At 43.1% G+C, this 22,115-nt stretch overlaps 1 protein-coding gene across 1 annotated transcript in view; it reads right to left on the bottom strand.

Moving 5' to 3' along the window:
- PKN1 (protein kinase N1) overlaps positions 1-12,003 on the bottom strand; it is a 64,617-nt gene extending 52,614 nt beyond the window's left edge. Inside the window, exon 1 of the mRNA XM_053376316.1 lies at positions 11,711-12,003. Within this exon, the coding sequence (XP_053232291.1) occupies positions 11,711-11,731 (21 nt within the window). The 5' untranslated portion in view covers positions 11,732-12,003. The remainder of the gene's footprint in view (positions 1-11,710) is intronic.
- Between the last annotated feature and the right edge of the window lie 10,112 nt (positions 12,004-22,115).

Here is a 22,115-nt window from a genome sequence, read left to right as displayed (position 1 = left end):
GCACACAACTGAATGAATCCAAGTCCAGGGATTGAAGAATGTAATTACTGTATTTTTCCGTGTATAAGATGCCCCCATATATAAGATGTCCCCTGCTTTTGGGGACCCCAAATTTAGACAATGGGCATATGCACTATCCGACAATGGGCATATGCACTATCCCAGATTTTTAACCTTATTTTAAAGTAAAAAAACCTCTAGTCTTATACATGGAAAAGTACTGTACTTTGATCAGAACCTCGTCCATGAAATGTTGGGCAGGAAAAACTGCTCATGCTCACTGGGTTCTCAAAGTGCAAAGCACTTTATGCACAGGCATAAAGACAACACTCAGCCTGTCCACAAAACAGCAATCGCCTTGGAAAGTTTTAGCCTGGTTTTGCTACTGGGCCACCAAAATGGCTCCCTAAGAACAGAGGGAACCCTAGCAACAAGAAGTACTTTGTATTCAAGGAAGAGTCTCATCCCTACCTACACACAGACACACAGACACACACACACCAAGACCCCAGCTACTTCTCTCTCTGCCTTATTGCGGGAAGCATTGCAAAGCTTTGAGTATACTGTACGCCATGTACACAGCTCTCTGCATACGCAGGCAAGGTTCTGCACTAAGCATGTACATTCAAAACATGCCTACAGGCAAGGCCCTTTGTGGGCACATATGCTCCCTATTCTCCCTCTCTCTGAATTGCTTAAGCTCCCAGCAGCAGTTTTTTCACAGCCCTGGTGTAGCATTACAAGATACCAGGTTTCTGGTTTCAGTTCCAATTAATGGAAGAGACTGAATCAGGTGCAAAGGGCTTAGTTACCCTGCTGGTAGTCCCAGCCCCTTGAATTTCAAGCCAACATAGCAGGCTCAATCCTGCATTCATTCACTGCCTATCCTCCCCCACCCCACCTAAACCTTCCTTTTAACAATTGCTCCCCACAGCTCTTCAGACTCCCTCAAGCTTACAAAAAAATAACTGGGAGATCTGGTGGCAGAGGTTTTAAGGGTCATACAGGAAAGGTTCTGCTAGTTCGCATTATCTTCCTTCTCTTTTTGTGTACAAGGATTTGGTATGTTTTCTAATGTGAAAACAAATACGTGGGTGAACCTTTGTTAACAAGCAGGTTCTGGGAATGCGGATGGAGGCATGACACGGTCACACTTAAGTGACCTGTTTTTCCATTTTAGGAAAAATACTGACAACCTCATACACTGACACAGGTGGGAGTATGCAAAATATGTGACATGGGAATTTATTATTGGTGACTGAAAAAAGTTATTAACACTATGTAGATTTGCCCACACCGACATAAATTTTATACTTGTTCTATTTTCTATTTTCTCCTTTGTTAGACACTGAGGAAGTAGTAGCTTGGGGATCCTTGGACTTGAGGAGCAACAGATAAACAAAAGGAAAGATGAACAGGGTGCTACACAGATGTATCAGTAGCGGTGTTGAAATCCCACTCCCCCCCCCAAATTCAAGCCACTAGACTCCTAACCAAAGTCTAAGTGAAGACAGACCATCACTTGACATTTCTTCAGAAGTAGAATGGCAAATAACTATTTTGTTTCCATGAACATTGGCCTTCTGCATTATAGGCCATTATCTCATGCAGATTCCAAGATCCCTCTGTACATAAGCAATGCTAAGCCTGACAATGTACAGAGGACCTGAAATTCAGGTCTAATCAATTTCTCTATAAAAATGAAAAGAAACTAAGAAATAGTTCCACAAGATAAAAGGTCTAAACGCAGCTAAACAAGAACCAAAAGCTGGTTCTTTAAGACGTGAAATTTCTTGATGGAAATCAGAGCCCACTGCTAACAAGGAAGGTGACTAATAAGGTCATTTCCTGACTGATTAAAGTTGTCTTGAGACATGTCACCTGGCCTGCTTACTGGTTAAAAACAACCACATTCTTCTCTGTCCTGGGCAGCTTTCAGATGTTGTGCCGCACAATCCTATGCATATTTACTTGGAAACAAATCCTACCATCTTCTTTTTTTTTATAAATATTTATGAAAATTTTCCATTTTATGCAAACAAAAAGAAGAGAAAAAAAAGCACAAAAAAGACAATATTAAAAACACATAATTTTCAAAACCTAGTTTCCAAACCATCGTCCTTTGACTTCCTCGAACCTCCCCTTCTTGTTTTCTAGATCAAATTATTTATCCAGCAAATCCTGATCTCCCAACTTCGCACTTAATTAACCCGTTATTTTCTACTCAAATCCTACCATCTTCAATGACATTGTCTCCAATGGTGCTTACTCCCCAATCTTTTCCCCATGGCCTGCCTGAAAATTGCAGGTGGTTTAGAAAGCTAATTAATTATTTTTCTGCCCATTGTAGAAACTGTAATGTGCTGTGCTAGGTGCTATATGATTTTTTAATTGCATCTTTAATTACATATTGTCATTTTATTATTTTACAATTTGCATCACATGGAATGAAACTACAGTACAGGGACATACTCTTTAGTCCCACATTCCAGAAAAAAATTCCTGAAGGGATCTGGTAAAGGAATAGCAAAGCCAAGTTTATCCTGAACGGCTTGCTTCAGATCAAGAACCGCCTGAACGAAAAGACTGAAAATATTCTCATGTAGGACTTGCAAAAAGTTGCGTGCAAGTACACAGTAGGAACTGTTGGGACTCACAGCTTCTTAGCATAAGTGCAACTCAGTTGGTCCTTACCAGGAACTCTACCCACACCCTGCGTACGCTGCCATAGAGATGTATAACCTTCAATGAGTCCCTTAAATGCATGGTTTCTTTTACGCTGTACACTTTAGAGGAGCACTTCCAAGCATTTGTTATTTGCATGCATTACGTTCAGACTCTTCTGCCCTTGCTTTGAAAAAGAAAATAATCCAGGTTAGTTTTAAAGATCCGGGAGTTAAGTTATGCTTCTGACCAAGGCCTAAAGGACAGGTGGAGTTATATGCCTCTCCCCCCCCCCACTCCACCATTTCTTATTTGTTTTAAATCTCAGGAATGGTGCATCTGAGTTTCTTTTTAATATCCCCTTCTCAGCTGCTTTCACATCTATGCAGGGAGGGGGGCACTCTTTGTGAAAGACAAACAAATGTTGGGAGGAGGCAGATGCATGTCACTGCCAAATAAAGTTTGGGCCTGAGATAAAAGGGACATTGTATACTGCACAGCCATGCAGTATTTTAACTGAGACTCAGAAGGGACCTGGATATTTTGCCTTTCCTCTTCAGGCAGGTAGTAGATGATCTATTGCTGCTGACAATTCAGTTTTTCACTGGTCAGCCTCAACAGTACATACATGTAGTGATGTGAGGTGAGAATATTCTCTGCTAGAAAATTCTCTAGAGAATATTCTCCACAAACCGTAAATTCTGTGTCGTCTACACAGCTGCTTTAAATGTACAACACCTCATTAATCAAGAATATTCTTGAGAATATTCTCCAAAAGATTATTCTCAAGAATTTAACATAACTACATGCATGCTTTTCATTCAGCCACCTTTTAAAACTACTTAAGAGTAGCAAACTTGAGAAAAGTACATGGTTAAGCCCAATGGGAGGCACTTGTTAGGGAAATATCCAGAGGCCTTTCAAGTCCCAGGCTTCTAAGTAGTAACCTTAGAAAACAAAGGGAGAAAAACAGCACCAACACTAATAAAGCTGAATGTGTTTTTTCAGTTAAAAAAATTGCAAAGAAATTCAGTTAAATGTGGGCAACTGCTGAGGTAGCTATCTCCTTATTGCATGGTATTAGAAAAAAGGAGCACGTCTATCATGTTCCCTGTGGCCTAAAAAGATAAAGGATGCAATCCCTTTCCCACTTACCTGACAGTAAGTCCCAATTATCTCCCTGGGAATTACTTCCAAGTAGATATGTGAAGAATTGCATTGCAAGGGTTACATGTAAGCCAATTTCAAGCGAAATTTAATCATAATGGCTTCCACCCAAAGGACCCTGAAAATGTACAGGCTATTCTGTGCTGTAACAAATAAATCCTAGTACTTCCACAAAATTACAATTTCCAGGGTTCCATGGGAGACAACAATGAAAGCATTTTCAAACTGGTTTAAATGTAAATGTATAGAAATATGTGAACTGATTTGTGCAAGGTTTATCCAGGAGCTTTCATCAGAACAGGAGCAGATTGAACACCATTTGCTGGACTTCTGCCAATGTTTGCACCACTAGGGCAGCTCCATTTGGACCTGCTTTTCAGTTTCTCTCTCACACACACAGACACACACCCTGAGAACCATTGTCCCAAGTGTTTTCACACACCTCTTTCCTCCTAAGCCACAACACTGCATATTTTGAAGAAGAAATCTGGGAAAACAAAGGATTATGTAGCCCCACAGAAGAACGTTTCAATTCTCTCCATTATTTCAATCTGAATTATTCACATACAAACCTATTTTTCTCCCCTTGGTGAATTAATAAGATAGATTCAGTGCCATTCCCAGCAATTACACACACTGGTTCTGCTCAGCCTCCCCAGTGAGAGCTCCAGACAGAGTTCAGCCTCTATCCATGGCAGCAGTCACCACGCAACTGTGACACTAATAAGCACCTAGCAGCCACCACTTCCGAATGCACAACCAGCCATGGAAGGAAAGCAGTAATTTAACTTTCCCTCCAAATCAAGAGGAGGTTTGGCTCCAATAAACCAGACCAAACACATTCTTAGGTTTAGTTCACATGTCAGTCACCTCAGAAGAGAAGGCTTCAAAGGATGCAATAGGTGAGACCCATGTGGCTCTCATAAAGACACTGCACTCTGGCTGTATTAGTGAATTAATTAGCAACAACACTGGCAAAAGCATAAGCTCGGGAAGAACACAAAACCATTCCTCTGAAGCATACTGTAAATCCACCTAGCTGCCCAGCAGCTGCGCTGGATAAGGTACAGCAGCTTAGAGGTCACATTTCCTTCTTCTGTTGGAACATGAAGCTTAGGGACATGCTTGAACATTATGTAGCAACATGCACCTGCTGGACAGAGTAGCTTTTCCATTTCCATCCACACCAGGAGGGACTCAAAATAAGAGCAGTGCCATTAATGCAATTTGGCTGAGGGTGGAAGAAAAATACATACGCACAGCTTTGTGTAAGTTTATTGATACAACAAACCAAACACGGAGTACACCAAAGAAAGGCCATACGTATGCACCTGACTGCACTTCCATTAAGCAAATGCACTCAAGCTTAGTAGCTCTACCTCTAGGAACATTCTGTACAGCATTGCATTCTGCAACACTGTATGGTTTTTCTAAAGCAATGCTTCTGTGGTCACTCGCAGTGCTTTCCTCTCTCCGATATCACAAGCAACGCTCCAATATCAACCAGCAAACAGTGCCTTTTGTTTTTAGAAGAACCCACTTAGATTTAGTATGAGTAATAGTCATTTTCCTATTTTATGTTACCACTGAAACAATATAAAGTGTTGGTATATTGAATAATTTGGAGTGGAATTTGGGAGTGGGGTTCAAAGTGAAGATAATAATTTATGTTTAAGTTTAAATTTAGATCATCCAGATCAGATAGGACTGCCAGCAAGTAGTCCCACTCTAGGCAGTCCAAGGCCTTCAGAATGCCAAAGGCCATGACTACTGAGAGGTTGAGAAGGTTGTCTATTTACTATGTGTGATTATGTTTTAAAGTTTTCTGATTGGTTCAGTGGTGCTTCGATGGAGGACAAAACCCGCTTGGACTGGGGCTATTAGTTTGTGTAAAAATATCTGAATCCTGTTGACTAGCACCGACATAAAATTTTTATAATACTGCTTAATAAGAGAGATTGGCCAAAAATATTCTACCTTTTGGTGGTCTTTAAATAGTTTTGGGATAGTTACTTGGAGTGGTACCAAGATTGTAACTAGGGGAGGGGTGCTACTCTCATTAGGTCATTAAATAGGCGGACCATATACCGTATGGTAATAATGTTTCTTTGAATTGTTTATAAAACTCAGACAGCAAAGTCATCAGTTCCAGGGGCTTTATGTGGTTTCAATTTTTAAAGAACATTGTCAATTTCTTCTAGGAGATGGGGTTATCTAAAAAGGTTTTCTCATCATGAATGGAAGATAAAGGTATGTTTTCCAAGAAATTGTGGGTATCGACAGTGCCTTTTATAATCAAGAGTCCCAAGTATCCTCCTCAAACAAGAATGAGAAGATTCATACAGAAGGTACTCTAATTTAGGGTGTAATCTCTAGCTAAGTTACTCTGATTTAAGTCAGTTTTAAAGGAGAGATAATTTACCGTATGTCTGCACATGTATATGACAAAGAGAACACTGATATACCCACACCCAAAGAAACAAAATCATAGTTGGCTTAGCTATTGTAAATTGGCCTAAAGACACCAGCAGAAGGTACATCTGAGGGAAATTATCCTCCTTCCACTCCCCACTCATTCTGGTAGCTCATTTGTCAAATGATGTAAATACATATCTATTCAGACTGCAGTTTTAGGGATGAAGAATGTGTGCTTGCACAGGTGTCCGTGTACTTTGAGTCAGGTTTGCCTCTGAAATAAACTGGGCACTTCCTAATGGAGGCACACTGGTACATAAGTCCTCCACACACAATTCTGCCCACTGACGCATGCTTTCCTGTTTTAGCACATATGCTGAAGCTAGAACACCGCAGAGAAGATTGGCATACCCGTGCAGAAGAAGGACATACAAATCCATGCAGTGTTTCATTCTATCTGACAGCTGGCATAGCATAGTGGCTAGCAGTGCAAACTGCTCCTGTTCCAACCTTTCCTTAGCCATGAATTCAGCAGATAGGCTGTTCTGCACTGAGTCATAAGTTCCCCCATCCCCTGCTGCAAGCTAAGGATTATTGATAAAGCATGTGAAGCACTTTGAACACTTTTAAAGTACTGTATAAATGCTAAGCATTATGACACTCCCCAGACCCTATTAGATTAGGAATGCAGTCCCTCCCCCACCCCCTGCTCTCACAACAGAGTGAAAAATGAACAGATAATTCACCCTTTCCCAGGCTCCCAAGGACTCTACATCAAGCTTAAAATTTACATTGCAATCCAAACAATTAGTGTCACACTAACTTTTTTAAAAAGGCAACATGGAAACAAGCTTGCACCAAAGATTCCCAGTTTGTTTCTGTAACTAATCTCCTCAACCTGTTCTGATAGGATTTGGGGGAGTTTCAAGGATAGTCAGCACAGTTCAGATTCTCGTCTTATTAAATCAACTTGTACTTTTTATCTCCTCCACCACCCTGACCCTGCCTCTAACATATATAGCACTAGTTCGAGCCCGCTATCTTAAAAGTCCCATGTGTATTTAGCCATGTCCCTCACTTCAACTCACATGATGGCCTCAGTCAGCAGAACTTCCTCAAATGGGCAAAATAAGAGAGTGCATAAGCACTTGCAGGCTCAAAATCCTGAAATAGCTTTTAAAGGCTCCCAGCTACTTTCTGCTTTTTGATTTTTACCTCTCTTCTTGAAAAATCAGTCAGTTTCAGTAAGATCAGTTATCATTTTGTTTCTCAGTTTTGCTTTCCGGTTTGTGATATCCTATCCATGTTTCTTAGAAACAAGGCCGTCTGTGTTCAGTGGGGCCATACTCCTAAATACAAAAGCTGAGGCTGCTGAACAGACTGTTGGGTAAGGGTGTTGTTTGGGGGTTGTTGCGACTGTTTTTTTGTATCTTTATTATAGATCCGCTCATGATTTATGTGGCAATTGTTCAGTTTAGTTGTGGGGTGTGTTGTTTTTTTAATGTTTTATTTGTTGTTTATTATTATTTTTGTTATGTCGGAGTTATGTATTTTTTCATGTTGTAAGCCACCTTGATCATGGATAGAACTGTGGAAAGGTGTTATACAAATTAAATTATGTAGGTAGGTAGGTAGGTAAAGTACACATGCACTGCAGCCTTAATCCCATGTATGCATAGCAATGTAGTCTGGTTATTAAACTATAGCCTGCCATCTCACCAACCAGCCTTCAAGCATCTGAAACACTGAATTCTGTAAATAAAATTAAACAATTTCAAACTGTTGCCAAAAAACCCCAAAACCCTTTAAATCCCCTAAACTTTCATGTTTCACTCTAAGCCTGGGATTTGTTAGTGAACAGTACATTATGGAAGACCAAAGAGCTAAGATTTGAATCTGCAGAAGAGCTGACATTTGACCCGGAATTTAAGCAATGTCTCATCCACAATGCTTCACAGTGTGCATAAATATGCTCACAGACGATATAGAAGCTAGTCAAGTTTTCTAGCTGAAAGATGTTATACATTATTTTTAGTTGCGAAAGTTAGATTCATAAGTGAAAATGTATTACATCCAAATCTGTACATCCAAACTGCAGCATGAGTTAAAACTTTTTGAAAAATTTTTGAAAAATTACAAATATGGAAGATACTTCCATCATGTTGTAAAGTGGAAATCTGGGGTGCCTTCTATTTAAAGGCTACAGGCAAAACTAGATGTACATATGAACAATTTTCCTGACATGGTAAAGTGAAAAGCAATCCAAGGGTACCACAACTGGGAGTGGATAGAAGGGGCAGAAAGGGAAAGAGGGTATTTAACTTTCACAGCTGACTATTTTGCCCAGACTAAAAAGGTTTAAGCCGCCCCCTCCCCTTTCTAGTCTCCTCCCATTCCCCAACCCCCAGTTACAGAACTTTGAAGCTTCTTTTCATTTTAAGAAATGGCAACTGTTACATGCATCCAGTTTTGCCATTAACTGAGTATATTCTCACATGTCCTTCTGCACGGGTGCAACATTTTAAGGGACTAAAAATCATCTTATAACTCAACACTTTTATTGCTGTTTCCCTACCGTTTGTCACCTGCAAGAACTCACTCTGCCCTGTGACCTATTGAAATGCGCTACCTGAGAAAAAAATATATTGTTTGTTCTTCATTTCAAGCATCCAAGCTGAACAAAATACAAAATGCAATGTCAGGGCGAAAGCTTAATCTGATCTTTCTATCCCTTTTAGCTCAATGGACTTTGTTGACAGTGCAAGGTAAGGGGGCTGACAGTAATGGATTTTATTATCAGCACTGTATCTTTAATAATTGAAAAGTTGTTAGCTGTACAGGCAAGGAGGAATGGTTTTAGTGCATTGATCTTTTAAGCTGGCAATGATCATTTAAACAAACAAGCAGCAAAATCATATATTGGCCAGAGTCCTCCTTATCTTGCAATTTACTTTAAAGAGAAAGGTTGCAAATGCCTTTATTTCCAAAACAACCTATTGCCAGACAATCTCTGCCAGGGAACAGGGTCTCCAGCCTGCAGTTCCAGAAAGCCCTTCAACATACCAGTCAACAGGTAGCCTCACAGGCAGAGTCCCCTGGAACTCCTTGGCAGGCTCAATTCCATGGATTCAACACAGGATCACAAAGCCCCGAAGGACGCTTGCCTGGCAAGCAGAATTCCCTTTAAGCAAAGTGCTTCCTCCCACAGAGCTCTGCTGCATGCCTCCCTGATTAAAAGTCTCACTTCGGCATTTCTTTATGATTGTAAAACTCTCATCTGAAGAGGGCTCCCATGGGCACACAGACAGAAACAATAAATCCAAACAGACAAGTGAGGTAACAGGGAAAGAAGCTGGCACCAAGGCCAACAACCACAAAATGTGAGAGAGAGAGACGTGTAAAGGTTCTTGGACACAACCTAGCTAGCACAGGCTAATAATCAATGGCCCATCTAGTCTAGAATTCTGTTCTCACAGTGGCCAACCATATGCCTGTCAGAAACCCACAAGCAAGACCTGAGCATAAGAGCCCTGTGACTGTGCCCCCCCACTGGAGTTTCCAGCACTTGGTATTCAGAAGCATTATTGCAGCGGTTCTCAACTTACGGGTCCCCAGATGTTGTTGGACTACAACTCCCATCACCCCTGAGCTCTGGCCTTGCTAGCTAGGAGTGATGGGAGTTGTAGTTCAACAACATCTGGGGACCCACAGGTTGAGAAAGGCTGCATTATTGCCTCCGACTGTGAAGGCAGAACCAAACCATGATAGGTAACAGCCACTGATAGTCTTCTCTTCAACGCAGGTGTTGTGTCCTTTTTAAAAGCCATCCAAGTTGGTGGCCTTCGCTAAATCTTATGGGAGAGAATTCCATAGTTTAATAATGTGCTGCACAAAAAAGTATTTTCTGTTATCTGTCCTGAATCTTCCAACATTCAGCTCCACTGGATGGCCATAAGTTCTAGTGTTAGGAGAGAGGGAGAAAAACTTTCCCCTAACCACTTTCTGCACGATAGGCATAATTGCATAAACTTCTATCATGTGACCTTTTCTCCAAACTAATAAGTTCCAAACACTACAAGCTTTCCTAATAGGACAGTCATTCCACCCCCTTTATCATTTTGGTTCCCCTTTTTTGAACCATTTTCCCAACTCTAAAATACCTTTTTTGAGGCAAGACAACCAGAATTGTACACAGCATTCCAAATGTGGCCAAAGCACAGATTTCTATAATGACATTGGGACACCTGCAGGTTTATTTTCCATTCCTTTCACTAATGATCCCTAACATGAAATTTGCCTTTTTCATAGCTGCCACACGTCGGGTGGACATGTACATGTACATAGAACTACAATACAACCCCAATAGTCACCATCAGTACATACCACATGAGCATATATGTGAAATTAAGGATTTGTTTGTTTGTTTATTTTGTTCTGACATGTATTGCTTTACTGCCTATTCTTTTTGTTTTGGAAAGGTCATTTCGGAGCTCTTCACAATCTCTTTTTGTTATGACAACGCTGAATGATTTACTACCACCAGCAAACTTGGCCACCTCACTGCCAAGTTTAAACAACTTCTGAAAGACCTGGAAGTGTCCAAGATTTCTAGAATGACCTGGAAGAAAGGTCTTTTTGAAGGTTCACAACTAGGAGGCAATCTCTTTCAGCACATTGGGATCACCAGCAAGAAGGGGCCAGGGTTCCCAATTTTGAAGGCAGGCTCATAAAAGGGGCTAGGTTAAATAAATGGAGAGAGACACACACACCCACTGCACCCAAGAAATAAAGCCTATCTAACGCAGTGGTTTACACATCGGGCATCTTGAGACTTAAATTGATGAGTGACAGGATGCAGAAGAAGAGCACATTAAAGTCCTGGATTGGTTTGCCCATCCACACCGAAAAGATGAAAGGATTCATTATTATTTAAATGTTTAGTAGTACTTCATGCGCAAGAGCTTCGCTATCGGCGGCCAACACCACGTGATCATGAAGTATCCCAAGTTATTACTTTCTTTTTTAAAAAATAGAACTGATGAGAGATACACGGTGACTTGCCACCCTACAAGCTGGTGGCTAACCAGGAATCAGAAACCGGCTCTGTCGAGGTTCAAACCCATCCGACCCATATCTAGGAAGCATGGCTCATCTGAGTCCGTCCCCACTCCGCCGCCCCGCTTTTGGTTAGCCAAACCAGCGCCGGGATCCGGCCTCGGGAGCACAGGCGGCAGCTGCGACTCTCGCCACCATCTGGACCGCGATGGGGGGGGGGAGAGAAGCGAGCAGGAGGTGGGGGAGCTCGCGCAGCCCCTCCTCAGCTGCACTCCCGAGGCGCGCAGAGACCGGCGGCTCTCTCTCTCTCTTTCCCCCCAGCATCCCAACCACCGAATCCTCCTCAGGCTGCGCGCCACCCCGCGCAGGAAAAGCGAGGACTCGGGTGGGGGTTTGTTTTCCTTTTTACCTGAAGCGACTCGTTGGCCATCTTCCCGCCAAGCCCCGGCTGGCTTCCTCCCCGCCTTCTCGCTGCTGCTGCTGCTCCTGGGGCAGCCGCTCCTGCTCCCCAGGGCTGCCCTTACAACAGCAGCAGCAGCAGCAGCAAGAGCCGTCGTCGATCCGCCATCCTCTGGTTGGTGGGGCGTGTGTGGAGGGAGCCGTCGAGCCCCGAAAGGGGGCGGCCCACCCGCCCAGGAACAGACGAGCGGACGAAAAGGAAGGAGGAGTTGAGGGTTTTTTTCCTCTCTCTCCCCTGCAGGCAGCTCGACGCGCTGCTTTGCCTTGCAGCGGCCGATACCGCCGCGCGCGCCACTTTTTGCCCGCCGAACGTTCTGTTCGCGCGCCGGCCTCCCTTTTCTTTTTTTTGCCGCTCTTTATTGTTGTTGCAGCGTCGGCTCCGCGGGCTCGCTCGCTCTCTCCCTCCCGGTGCTCAACTGGCCGGGTTGTTGGTCACGTGAGCTGGGGGGGGTTGAGTTGGGGTGTGTGTGTGAGAGAGAGGAGGAGACGGAGACATCGCTGCAGCCGCCGCCGCAGCAAGCTCCAGGGGAGGGGGGGGGGAGGCCGTTGGCCGAAGCCGGAGATTTGCGGGGGTAGCTTGCAGCTGCTGCTTCCAACCCTCCCTAGGTTTCCCCCTTTCCGGAGCAGATTAAAAGATTAGCAACAAAGGCCGGGCTGGGGGATCGGGCTGGGGTGGGAGGGCCAACCCCCCTCCGCCGCCCCGCCTGGCTTCCAGAAGCCAGAACAGCGCTGGGTTTGTTGCAGCCGGGAGGAAGGACACGGAGAAGGCTCGTTTGGACGCTGCCATTATTTGAGAGGCCGGCCTGGCTTTCATTCAGAAGCCCCTCCCTCCGTCCGTCCCCTCGTTCAAGCGGCTGCTCTTCTTGCCCAGCAAGCGCTGCCTGTTCTCGCCTCGTCGCCTTCTCCCCACTCCCACCCCCATTACACTTCACAACTGCTGTGGGGTGCTTGTAGAATTCGTATTGTTGCCATACACGGCCACGAGAGGGTCGCCCAGGTCTTGGTGCAGATCCTGATGATCTGGTTATCGTGTCTACTCGTGGGCTTAAAAGGGGGGGGGGAGAAATGTCGTCTGGAGTGGACGAGAGGTGATTGTGTGTCCTACTTTACTGGGGGTGGCAATAGAAGTCCAGAGTCTACTTAGAGGGCTGTCCCATTCAAATATGACATGATCTAAGACTCGCAGGCACACTTGGTCACACAAGCTCCCCACTACCGCGCGTGCATTTCTGTTCCGGTTATAGCAATTTTCTAAATTTGCATCTATGCATATAAAATACGGTATGCAAATTTTATGCAGTTCTGTGTCATCTGTTTCCAGTGATACATTTCCTCTTTTGGCAATGCATACCTGAACAATCCAAATGTACATTTGAAGTTACTGGAAAATGAGTCTGAAGGCAGTTCAGGCAGGGCTTGAATAACGGAGAAGGGGCAGACTTCCTGAAATGTATAAGCCCTACACCCACCTGACTCCTCCCAGTTTTAGCTGAGTCATGCTGGGAGAAGATTTCTAAAAACAAAAACAGAACAGTAAAAACAAAAACACAGTAAAAACAAAAAACAGGGGTAGCTGTTTTGAGTCCATCAGAAGAGGTTAAGGGGCAGACCTCTCTGCCCTTTCTGTAATTCAATATGGTTAATACATCTTGTTTTCAGCATTGGCCTGTGATAACAAGAACAGTCTTATGACTAATCACACCTGCTTGACCATTATTTTGTGGCTTAGTTCCAGCCCTGTGTGGCAAGATCCCACTGTCCCCTCAAGCAGTCTCTCTGCACTCCAAAACAAGGGAAATTACCGGTATAGTGAAGGAAAGAGAAGCTACGTTAATGGGGAAGTTTGTTTTGTCTATTTTTTATTCCCATGTAAGCACTTGCAGAGTAGCAATGCAGCTGTTAGCCATCACAGGACCCGGCACAAGTTTCTCCTGCAGCAGTGATCAGACACGTGGAACTACAAGTTCCCTCTTGGAAGACAACAAAGGCGGAGGTAATTAAACTCAGTGCAACAACATCCCTATTACAGTAATAAACATTCATTTAGAAAGGGACGACTGTTATGGCCTAATCTGTATTGAAATTGTCCTTTGTTTTTTCCGATGTTATGCTTTGCTGACTAGCTGTACGAGTTAATCTGGTCTGGTCTGTGACCGTTTAATAAAATTTGATTTGAAAGGGACGACCTGCAAGGAAAAAGAAGACCAGAATTGCTATATTTTAAAAGGTAACATGTAATTTCAATCTCAAATGCAAGCTTAGTCTACAGTTAACGTTTTATTGGTAAGATTACTAGTAAGAAATGTAACATTTAACACCTTACAAATTGCGCAAGACTCAAGTTTAGAATTCCGCTCCTCCCTCACACAACCTGCTACAGCAGATTGGTTTTGAGCCCTGAACCCAATGTCTTGTACAAAGCACACATTTTCTTCCCCAGTGATGATTCTAACTTTCTCCACAAGCCCAATGGGGAAAACTACAAAATGTACATCCTTCACATAGCCTGGCTTTGCCACCTGCAGGGTCATTTCTCTGCAGGGAGCTATCAGTAAAACAGACTGAGATTCCAAACAGTCTTTATTACCAAGGGGGAGTGTGTGTGTTATTAATTCAATATCAGAGTACAGCACTGATCTGCTAAGTACTGAGGGAAATCCATCTGCTCAGTGGTAGAGCATTTGCTCTGCAAGCAGAAGGTCCTAGGTTCATTCCCCGGCATCTCCAGGTAGGATTGGGAATGTCCCCTAAGTTAGATGGGCCAATGGCTTGACTCAATGTAAGGTAGTTTCCTATGTACCTTGGCTGTTTGATTCCTGCATACTGTTCCAAGACTGAGTTAGATTGCAAAACAATGTGATGTGTTTGGGCATACCTAACCCTGCACAGGACCAGCCTGTTGTTAAAGGTAAAGGGCCCTGACAGTTAAGTCCAGTCACAGACGACTCTGGGGTTGCAGCGCTCATCTCGCTTTACAGGCCGAGGGAGCTGGCATTTGTCTGCAGTTTTTCCGGGTCATGTGGCCAGCATGACGAAGCCACTTCTGGCGCAATGGAACACCGAAACCAGAGCAGCGCACGGAAACACTGTTTACCTTCCCACCAAAGCAGTACCTATTTATCTACTTGCACTTTTTGGCGTGCTTTCGAACTGCTAGGTTGGCAGAAGCTAGGACCAAGCAACAGGAGCTCACCCTGTCACAGGGATTCGAACCACGACCTTCTGATCGGCAAGCCCAAGAGGCTCAGTGGTTTAGACCACAGCACCACCCACGTCCCTGTTGTTACAATACACCTGTTGATATAATACACATATAAGGCTCGGTCTGGGAATGGGTGAGCACTTATGAGGAAGATGGAACAGTGCAGAACTGAAACCTTTTTGTCGCAAGCACAAAACACGAAGTGTCAGGCAGCGAACTTAACTCTGCTGACCTGCACTATTTGCCACCAACAGACCAATCTGGCAACCAGTTCACCAGAAATGTGATCCTCTGGTGCACACAATAGTCATGCGACTTCAGTCTTTGGATGAGTCACACACTGGCCTTGTTCCATTTTGCTCCAGAGCAGTATCCAGTACAGCTATTCTACAGTAAATGGTTTGAAACACATAGTATGATTTCCCCAAACTAATTTAAAAACAAAAACACAATGCAGAATGAAATATGCAGTCAGGAGAAACGGGATCCAGACATGTGCACTCCTCAATACTGGACTGGCCTTCAAACACAAAGTAATCTGAGATTTGATTTAATTTATTACAATAACTTATATCCCACCTTACTGTATTTCCATATGCTCCAAGCCAGGGGTAGGGAATTGGATCCAGCTAGAGGAACGGACCCAGAAGCGCCCAGCCCTCTGTGGGCAATTTTGATGGGTGGACAAGGCCATCCACCTGTCAGGCACCTGATATGTCAGGTGATTTTGACTTCAGTCCATGGCAGCAAAGGAAGAATCCTGTTCTTCCTTTGCTGCAGCTTGAACCTTCCTGGGACTCATGCCATCAATGACATCAGGTGCAGGGAAGGTGGGTGTGGCTTGGTAGGTCCAATTAGGCCCATGGGCTGGAGGTGCTTTAAGCTGCTCACAACAAAGCAACAAACAGTAATACAGCATAAAACAGTATGCTGGGGGTTAGAATGGATGGCCCTCAAGGTCTCTTTCACCTCCACAGTTCTGATTAAAGTGATGGTTTGATTGTGGACTAACAATCAGAGGCTTACTTCAGACAATGGCCAACAGAAGAGTTGGTCCTGGCTTGGAAATTTGACCTGTGTCAGCTGGGGCTGTACTCCCCTTAGGATCAGGTGGGCTGTTTGAGAGTGCTCCTCGACCCAGCCTTGTTCCTAGAAGTCCAGATGGCAGCTGTGGCCAGGAGTGTATTTGCATAGCCTTGGCTTGTGGACCAGTTATGCCCTTTCCTAGACTTTGTAGATCCAATCTTGCCCTGGTTACATCCAGATTTCATTCCTGGAACATGTTCTATGGGGAGTCACCCTTGAAAAGCATTCAGAAACTTTACCAGGTATAAAATGCAGCTGACAAAGTGGTTTCTGGCGGTCCTCGCTTTTCAGAACACATTGCACCAGTTCTTTTTCATCTGTGCTGGCTCCCATTTAATTTCCTAGTACAATTCAATAGTGCAGGTTATTTTCTATAAAGTCCTTAATAGCTTGTAACCTTGTCATCTGAATGACCACCTCCTCCCATGTGAAACTGCTCAGACATTGCATTCAACAGACAATGCCTTGCTCCATGTTTCACCACACGTTCAGTATTTGGGGTGCATACAAGAGGTAAGACGGGGCTTGTGGTACGAAACAACTGCAAGGTTAAAGATCTTCAGCCCCTTGAGATGAAGGACAGTACTTCACATATTTCTGAAAGGAAAGCTTCCCCACCTTTCTATCTGTAAAGAAAGAAAAGCAGAGGGGTAGCTATCCATCTTTCCTAGTCAGAGGTATGGAAAGATTAAAGGGGATACCATATATCCAGCTTCTAAAAATATCTAGTTTATCAGAGACTGCAGATCTGATTTTATTTTATTTATTTATTTTTTCAACATATGGCTACTGCTACCATTTCAAAACTATTGAGGTTAAAAGCCCCACACAGGGGAGCAAAGAACAACTAGAATATTAGCCTACCTTCAGAATAAAAATAGCTTTGTTCAAAGTGTCCCTAGGCAAATATCCATTTCTGAAAGCAATTTGTCTCATTTTACCCTTGAAGAGCAGCCCTGATAAAAGGCAACAGTCTGCCAAGGACAGTTTCTTATTTGGAACTACCACTGCAGATGTTTGAGTAGTCTTCCTTTTTAAAATGCACTTTAAAAGCTTCTGCATACTCGTATATGTACACGATATCTGTGTGCAGCAATCAGTGGCCCATTGCTTGTTCTAATCAGGAATCATCTGGGCAGAAGCTAATGTCATGCAGGCTGGCATCTTTGTAAGTCAACCCAATAAGCCCCAGACCAAATGCTTAGCTCTGGATTTCATCAGTGTACTAGAGGCATACAAATCTATGCCTTCACACAATGCCTTATAAGTAACTTAAAACATGTTAAACACCAGAAGTGGTCATAATCAAGCCCTCTTCCAACCAAATAAAATCAGGCACGGGGAGAATTGCAGGATACCCACCCAGCCAACAACATTATATTCTATTCCAAAGCCACTTCTGCAATTACCCCTGAAGCTGCATATGCTGTAACCATTACATAAAAGGACACCACTGATATTATTTGATCACATAAAGACAGTAGGCCAGATTCAACTAACCAGTCTCCTTTGCAGAAACCTATCCAAGGACTTCAGCCAGCACAATGGGGCTTCTCTACCCCACCCCTCCCAAATTGGCTGGTGGAGTTCAGGGGGCCCCCATAACATCATGTGGAGAGGGGAGATTGTTCCATCAAGCAAGCAGAAATCTCCTAAGCACTACATTACATTCCTCCTAATGTTCATAGTTACTATCCAGTGAAAACAAGCTGGTGGTATAACAGTAAATTTAGAACTTCAGGAGCGCAGAGGTGGCGGAAGTATTGTTGGTTAGGAAGTCAAGGGTTAGCGTCACCTTCCTTCACCTGCACTCTTGAGCTGCTAAAAGAGTTTCCACTGCGTGAGGTTCTTTCTGTTTTTGTTGTAGGTATGCAAGAAGTTTTCCTTTTTTCCAAATCTATGGTTAACAAAGAAATACATTTCCCTCAGGCTCATTTCCATCGTTGCCTACTTATCCTAAGAGTTAAAGGAGATTAATTTTGTGAGGTAGCATGGCGTGGGGAGCACAAAGATGATGGTTGACTTAAAAATAACAAATAGGGGTTGGTAGAAGAAAGCTCTTCGTTTCAGTTTCTGAGCATGCCAACTATCTTTTCTATTCTATAATAAAATCACCCCATCTATTCAGACCTCTTGACGGTACAGGGAAGAATCACAGCACCTTCCCTTCTGGTAGTTCAATCATAACCCTGCATCTCTTCAGCGCAATGCTCACCTCTAGCTCTACATCTTTTAGGAACAAGTTAAAAAGCACAGGTCCCAAACTAATCCTTGGGGGACTTCACCATTGACATCTCTCCCTTCGGAGAACTATCTATTTATTCCTGCTCTCTGCTTGCTGCTACTTAAGCAATTTCTGATCCACAGGATTACCCCTTATGATTCCTTTTAGCCAATTTGGGTCCTTTTGAAAACATGGAACATGTTAATATGATATTGTACTCATCGGGGTCTCCTTTCCTACTAGCAAGAGGCACAGGGATTACAAACCCTGGTCCAAATAATCTGTAGCAAAGGCTTGTTATTGGTTTACTAGTTATGGTTCAAACAAACCATGTTTCCCAGTTTGAATGCTAATATAAAGTCAGGGAGCATGGCTTCTTTCTTCCATATGCTAGCAGAGAGCAGCAAAGTAGGTGCCATCAACACATTCATAGTAGGTTAGTAACAATGGCTTATATTGAGATCCAAATGTACCAATATGGGAAGGAGTCCTTAAGGAGGCTCATTGGGGCAGAGGCTAATAACCCTTGGAAAACAGCCAAGGAGATTGTTCCAGCTTCTCTTTGTGTGGTAGCGCCCCCTAATGGCCACATCCTACTGCTATGGTCTTGAAAAGTGGTGTGAGCATTTCCCAAGTTAATTTCTTCTGTTACAATATGAATTTTTTAAAAATAATAATAGTTAGAATGGATTAGATTCAAGTAGTCCTCAACTTCTTCACAACTTCAGTTACCAGAAATTGGAATTTATCCCTCAGAAACACTGATTTCAGATTGTGAGCAAGTCTTGTGCTCATGTACTGCCTCCTCTCTTTGACTGCTCCATTTCAATTAGTTACTACTTTTTCAGTTCAAACCTCAGTTTGTCATTACAGCTGAAGCAGAAAACTGGCTTGCACTTGCCTTCCAAGCTAATACTGCAAACTACCATGGTATGGTGCTGAAATCCTATTGGGGGGGGGGGGGCTAAGCTCAAACTACAGCTTGCCAGTTCTAGCGCCAAAGTAACTATAGCCTAAGGTTATAGGCTCAGGACTGCTAAACCTCAAGAACTGCTTCTCCCCATATGAACTGACCTGAATCCTCAACAGAGGCTGTTCTTTGTGTGCCTCTTCTGCAAGAAATCCAGAGGGCAGTAACACGAAAACAGGCCTTTTTTGTGGTGGCTTCCTGTTTGTGGAATGTTCTCCCCAAGGGAGGCTCGCCTGGCACCTTCATTACATATCCTTAGGTACCAGTCAAAAACATTCCTCTTCTCCCAAGCCGATGGCTAATTAAACAAACCTATGGCCCTTTAAATTGGGGAGGGCTATTGTTTGTTTCTGTGGTATATTTTCGTAAAATGCCCTGTGATCCTCAGAAGCGCAGCACAGAAATTAATAATAATAATAATAATAATAATAATAATAATAATAATAATAATATTTCCTAGCAACTAGGATGCATCTTTCCTAAGATGAGTTGATCCGCTATCAAGTTCTTCCTAGAAGTTAATTTCTGCAAATACTACTATACAATAAACGTGGCTTACTTCCAGCTAAGTGAATATAGGATTATTCTATAACATTTTAAAAGGCTGTTGGTTATCTTAGTAGTTTTGTCACTGGTGCAGAACATTGGAAAGGGAGAGCAGTTTTTATTTTTTTCACTGCTCAGTTAGGAAAAATTATGATGGTTTGCTTTCCCTTACTATTTTACCTATTAAATGGGTTTTTTTTGAAATCACTTGTAAAATGAAATATTACTTTGTTATCTTAGGCTACAGGCCTAAGATAACTCCTCTTAGGAATCAATCACTTATGCACACTAACCTGAGAGTAGACTCAGTGGAACTTAAGTGGAATTTATGCATCTAAAACACGCAATAATCAGGTCAAATAGAGATTGGTGGAAGCCTTGGAGCTGTGCTGATTTGCTGGGGAAATGCAGAATAACATGGTCCTTTATAGTACAAAGATGCTTTATTCTGGTTAAAGGAACCACGCTTTTATGCCTATGATGCAAGCACTTAATCCCCTTTGGCAGCTATTGTATACTGCCTCCTATAGCCTCTGAACAGCCATGTGAGCTAGTTTAGGCTGAGAGTTGGTGACTGGCACAAGGTAGAAAGTGAGCAAAGGCAAGAATGAATTAAGCAAGTTTAAAATGTGAAACTGCACATGCTCAGAGCGTATATATTTATTATTTTATTATTTATCAAAGCTGGCAATTTTTTAAATTTTTTTTTTGCAAACAGAAGAGTTATAAAACCACACATGCTCAAAACCTTTCTCATTCCATAACAGATTGCTTTATTTAGTGGTATCTTATTTGATCTTTTTGAGGGGAAGGTGGTTCCAATTTTGGGAACTGCACTAGGGGTCCTCAACCACCTTAATCTGGCCTTGAGTACTGGGTGGAAAGAAAACCAATCTAGGCTGTTGATGTCAGCTGTCAAACAAGTATATAGCATCTTATGTAGCTGCACTGTCAAAAAAGGCATGCTGTATAATGTGCTTTCTGCAACACTGCCTGGTACCACAGCACTTCCTAGTTTCAGCAGCTACCATGTGCTCTGCTTCACACATTATAAGAGACCAATGTCCTGGCCAATCATAGCTCTCTTGCAGCCATGGTACATGTATTTTACAACACTGTATAATTATAAAACAACTCATGTTTGTAACGTGCACAGACAAAACACTTAGTACAAGCAGCAGCCCCGTGTTAGAACAGTACTCACAGAAGATTTCAATAGCAAGTGTCACTTTGTATGAGCACTTGCAATCCTGAAATCTGTGCTGATGCTGGCAAGATAGATGGTATTATCCCCAGTTTGCCAGTGAATAGACCATAACATGAAGCAAAGTTATTTCCCCAGAACTGGCACATCTTATAAACATTTCAGATGGCATATTACTTCCTGAAGTCACACCGTTCCAAGGCAGTGAGTTCCCAGTTCACCTGTGCCGATTTTCATCCTGGGCTTCTGCAGCTTGTTTCTGGGAGCTACAAGGATCTTCAGCAGCCCTTGCTGACTTGGCTGCCTCCTCAGCGCAGCTTCTTTTGTGGGATTCCATCTGGCTGTGCTCAGTGCCAAGTGCCCAGATGCATTCCCCTGCCTCCTCCCCAATGCAGGCATCCTGGGCATATGGCAGAGCGTAAGCAGAAGGAATCAGTTATCAAACCACAAGATGATAACATAATGTCAGCAAACCTTTGGCTGGCCCCACAGGAGAAAAGGAAGGAAGGGTAGGTGGGAGAGAAAAGATCATTACTGAACCACAAAAAAGGCTACTATTAAAAACATCACTGGAAACTAAGCGGAATGAATAAACAGAAATCCTGGCATCAGAACTGGCAATATTGGGAAAATCAGCAAGAGCACATTTCAGTCTCCCGGGACACTCCATAACTGACCTTAAGGTGGCTATACAGTGGTACCTCGGGTTAAGTACTTAATTCGTTCCGGAGGTCTGTTTTTAACCTGAAACTGTTCTTAACCTGAAGCACCACTTTAGCTAATGGGCCCTCCTGCTGCCGCCGCACTGCTGGAGCATGATTTCTGTTCTCATCCTGAAGCAAAGTTCTTAACCTGAGGTACTATTTCTGGGTTAGCAGAGTCTGTAACCTGAAGCGTATGTAACCTGAAGCGTATGTAACCCGAGGTACCACTGTATTGGAACTTCAAAGGGAGAATGCTACATGAAACAGATAAATTATGCTTCATCAAGAAGTTCGGTGCTATCACTTGTGGATAGAATGGACACAATGGATTTCTATCACACAATATATGCTAATTGATTTACCAGTGCCAGAGCTTCTGTTAACAACACAACTGTTAATAAGGTAATTATCACCATCTC

Source organism: Podarcis raffonei, chromosome 2 (genome assembly GCF_027172205.1).
Source record: "Podarcis raffonei isolate rPodRaf1 chromosome 2, rPodRaf1.pri, whole genome shotgun sequence".
NCBI classification, from domain to species: domain Eukaryota; kingdom Metazoa; phylum Chordata; class Lepidosauria; order Squamata; family Lacertidae; genus Podarcis; species Podarcis raffonei.
The sequence above is the reverse complement of the archived record's forward strand: the minus strand, read 5'-3'. Positions and strand labels throughout refer to the sequence as shown.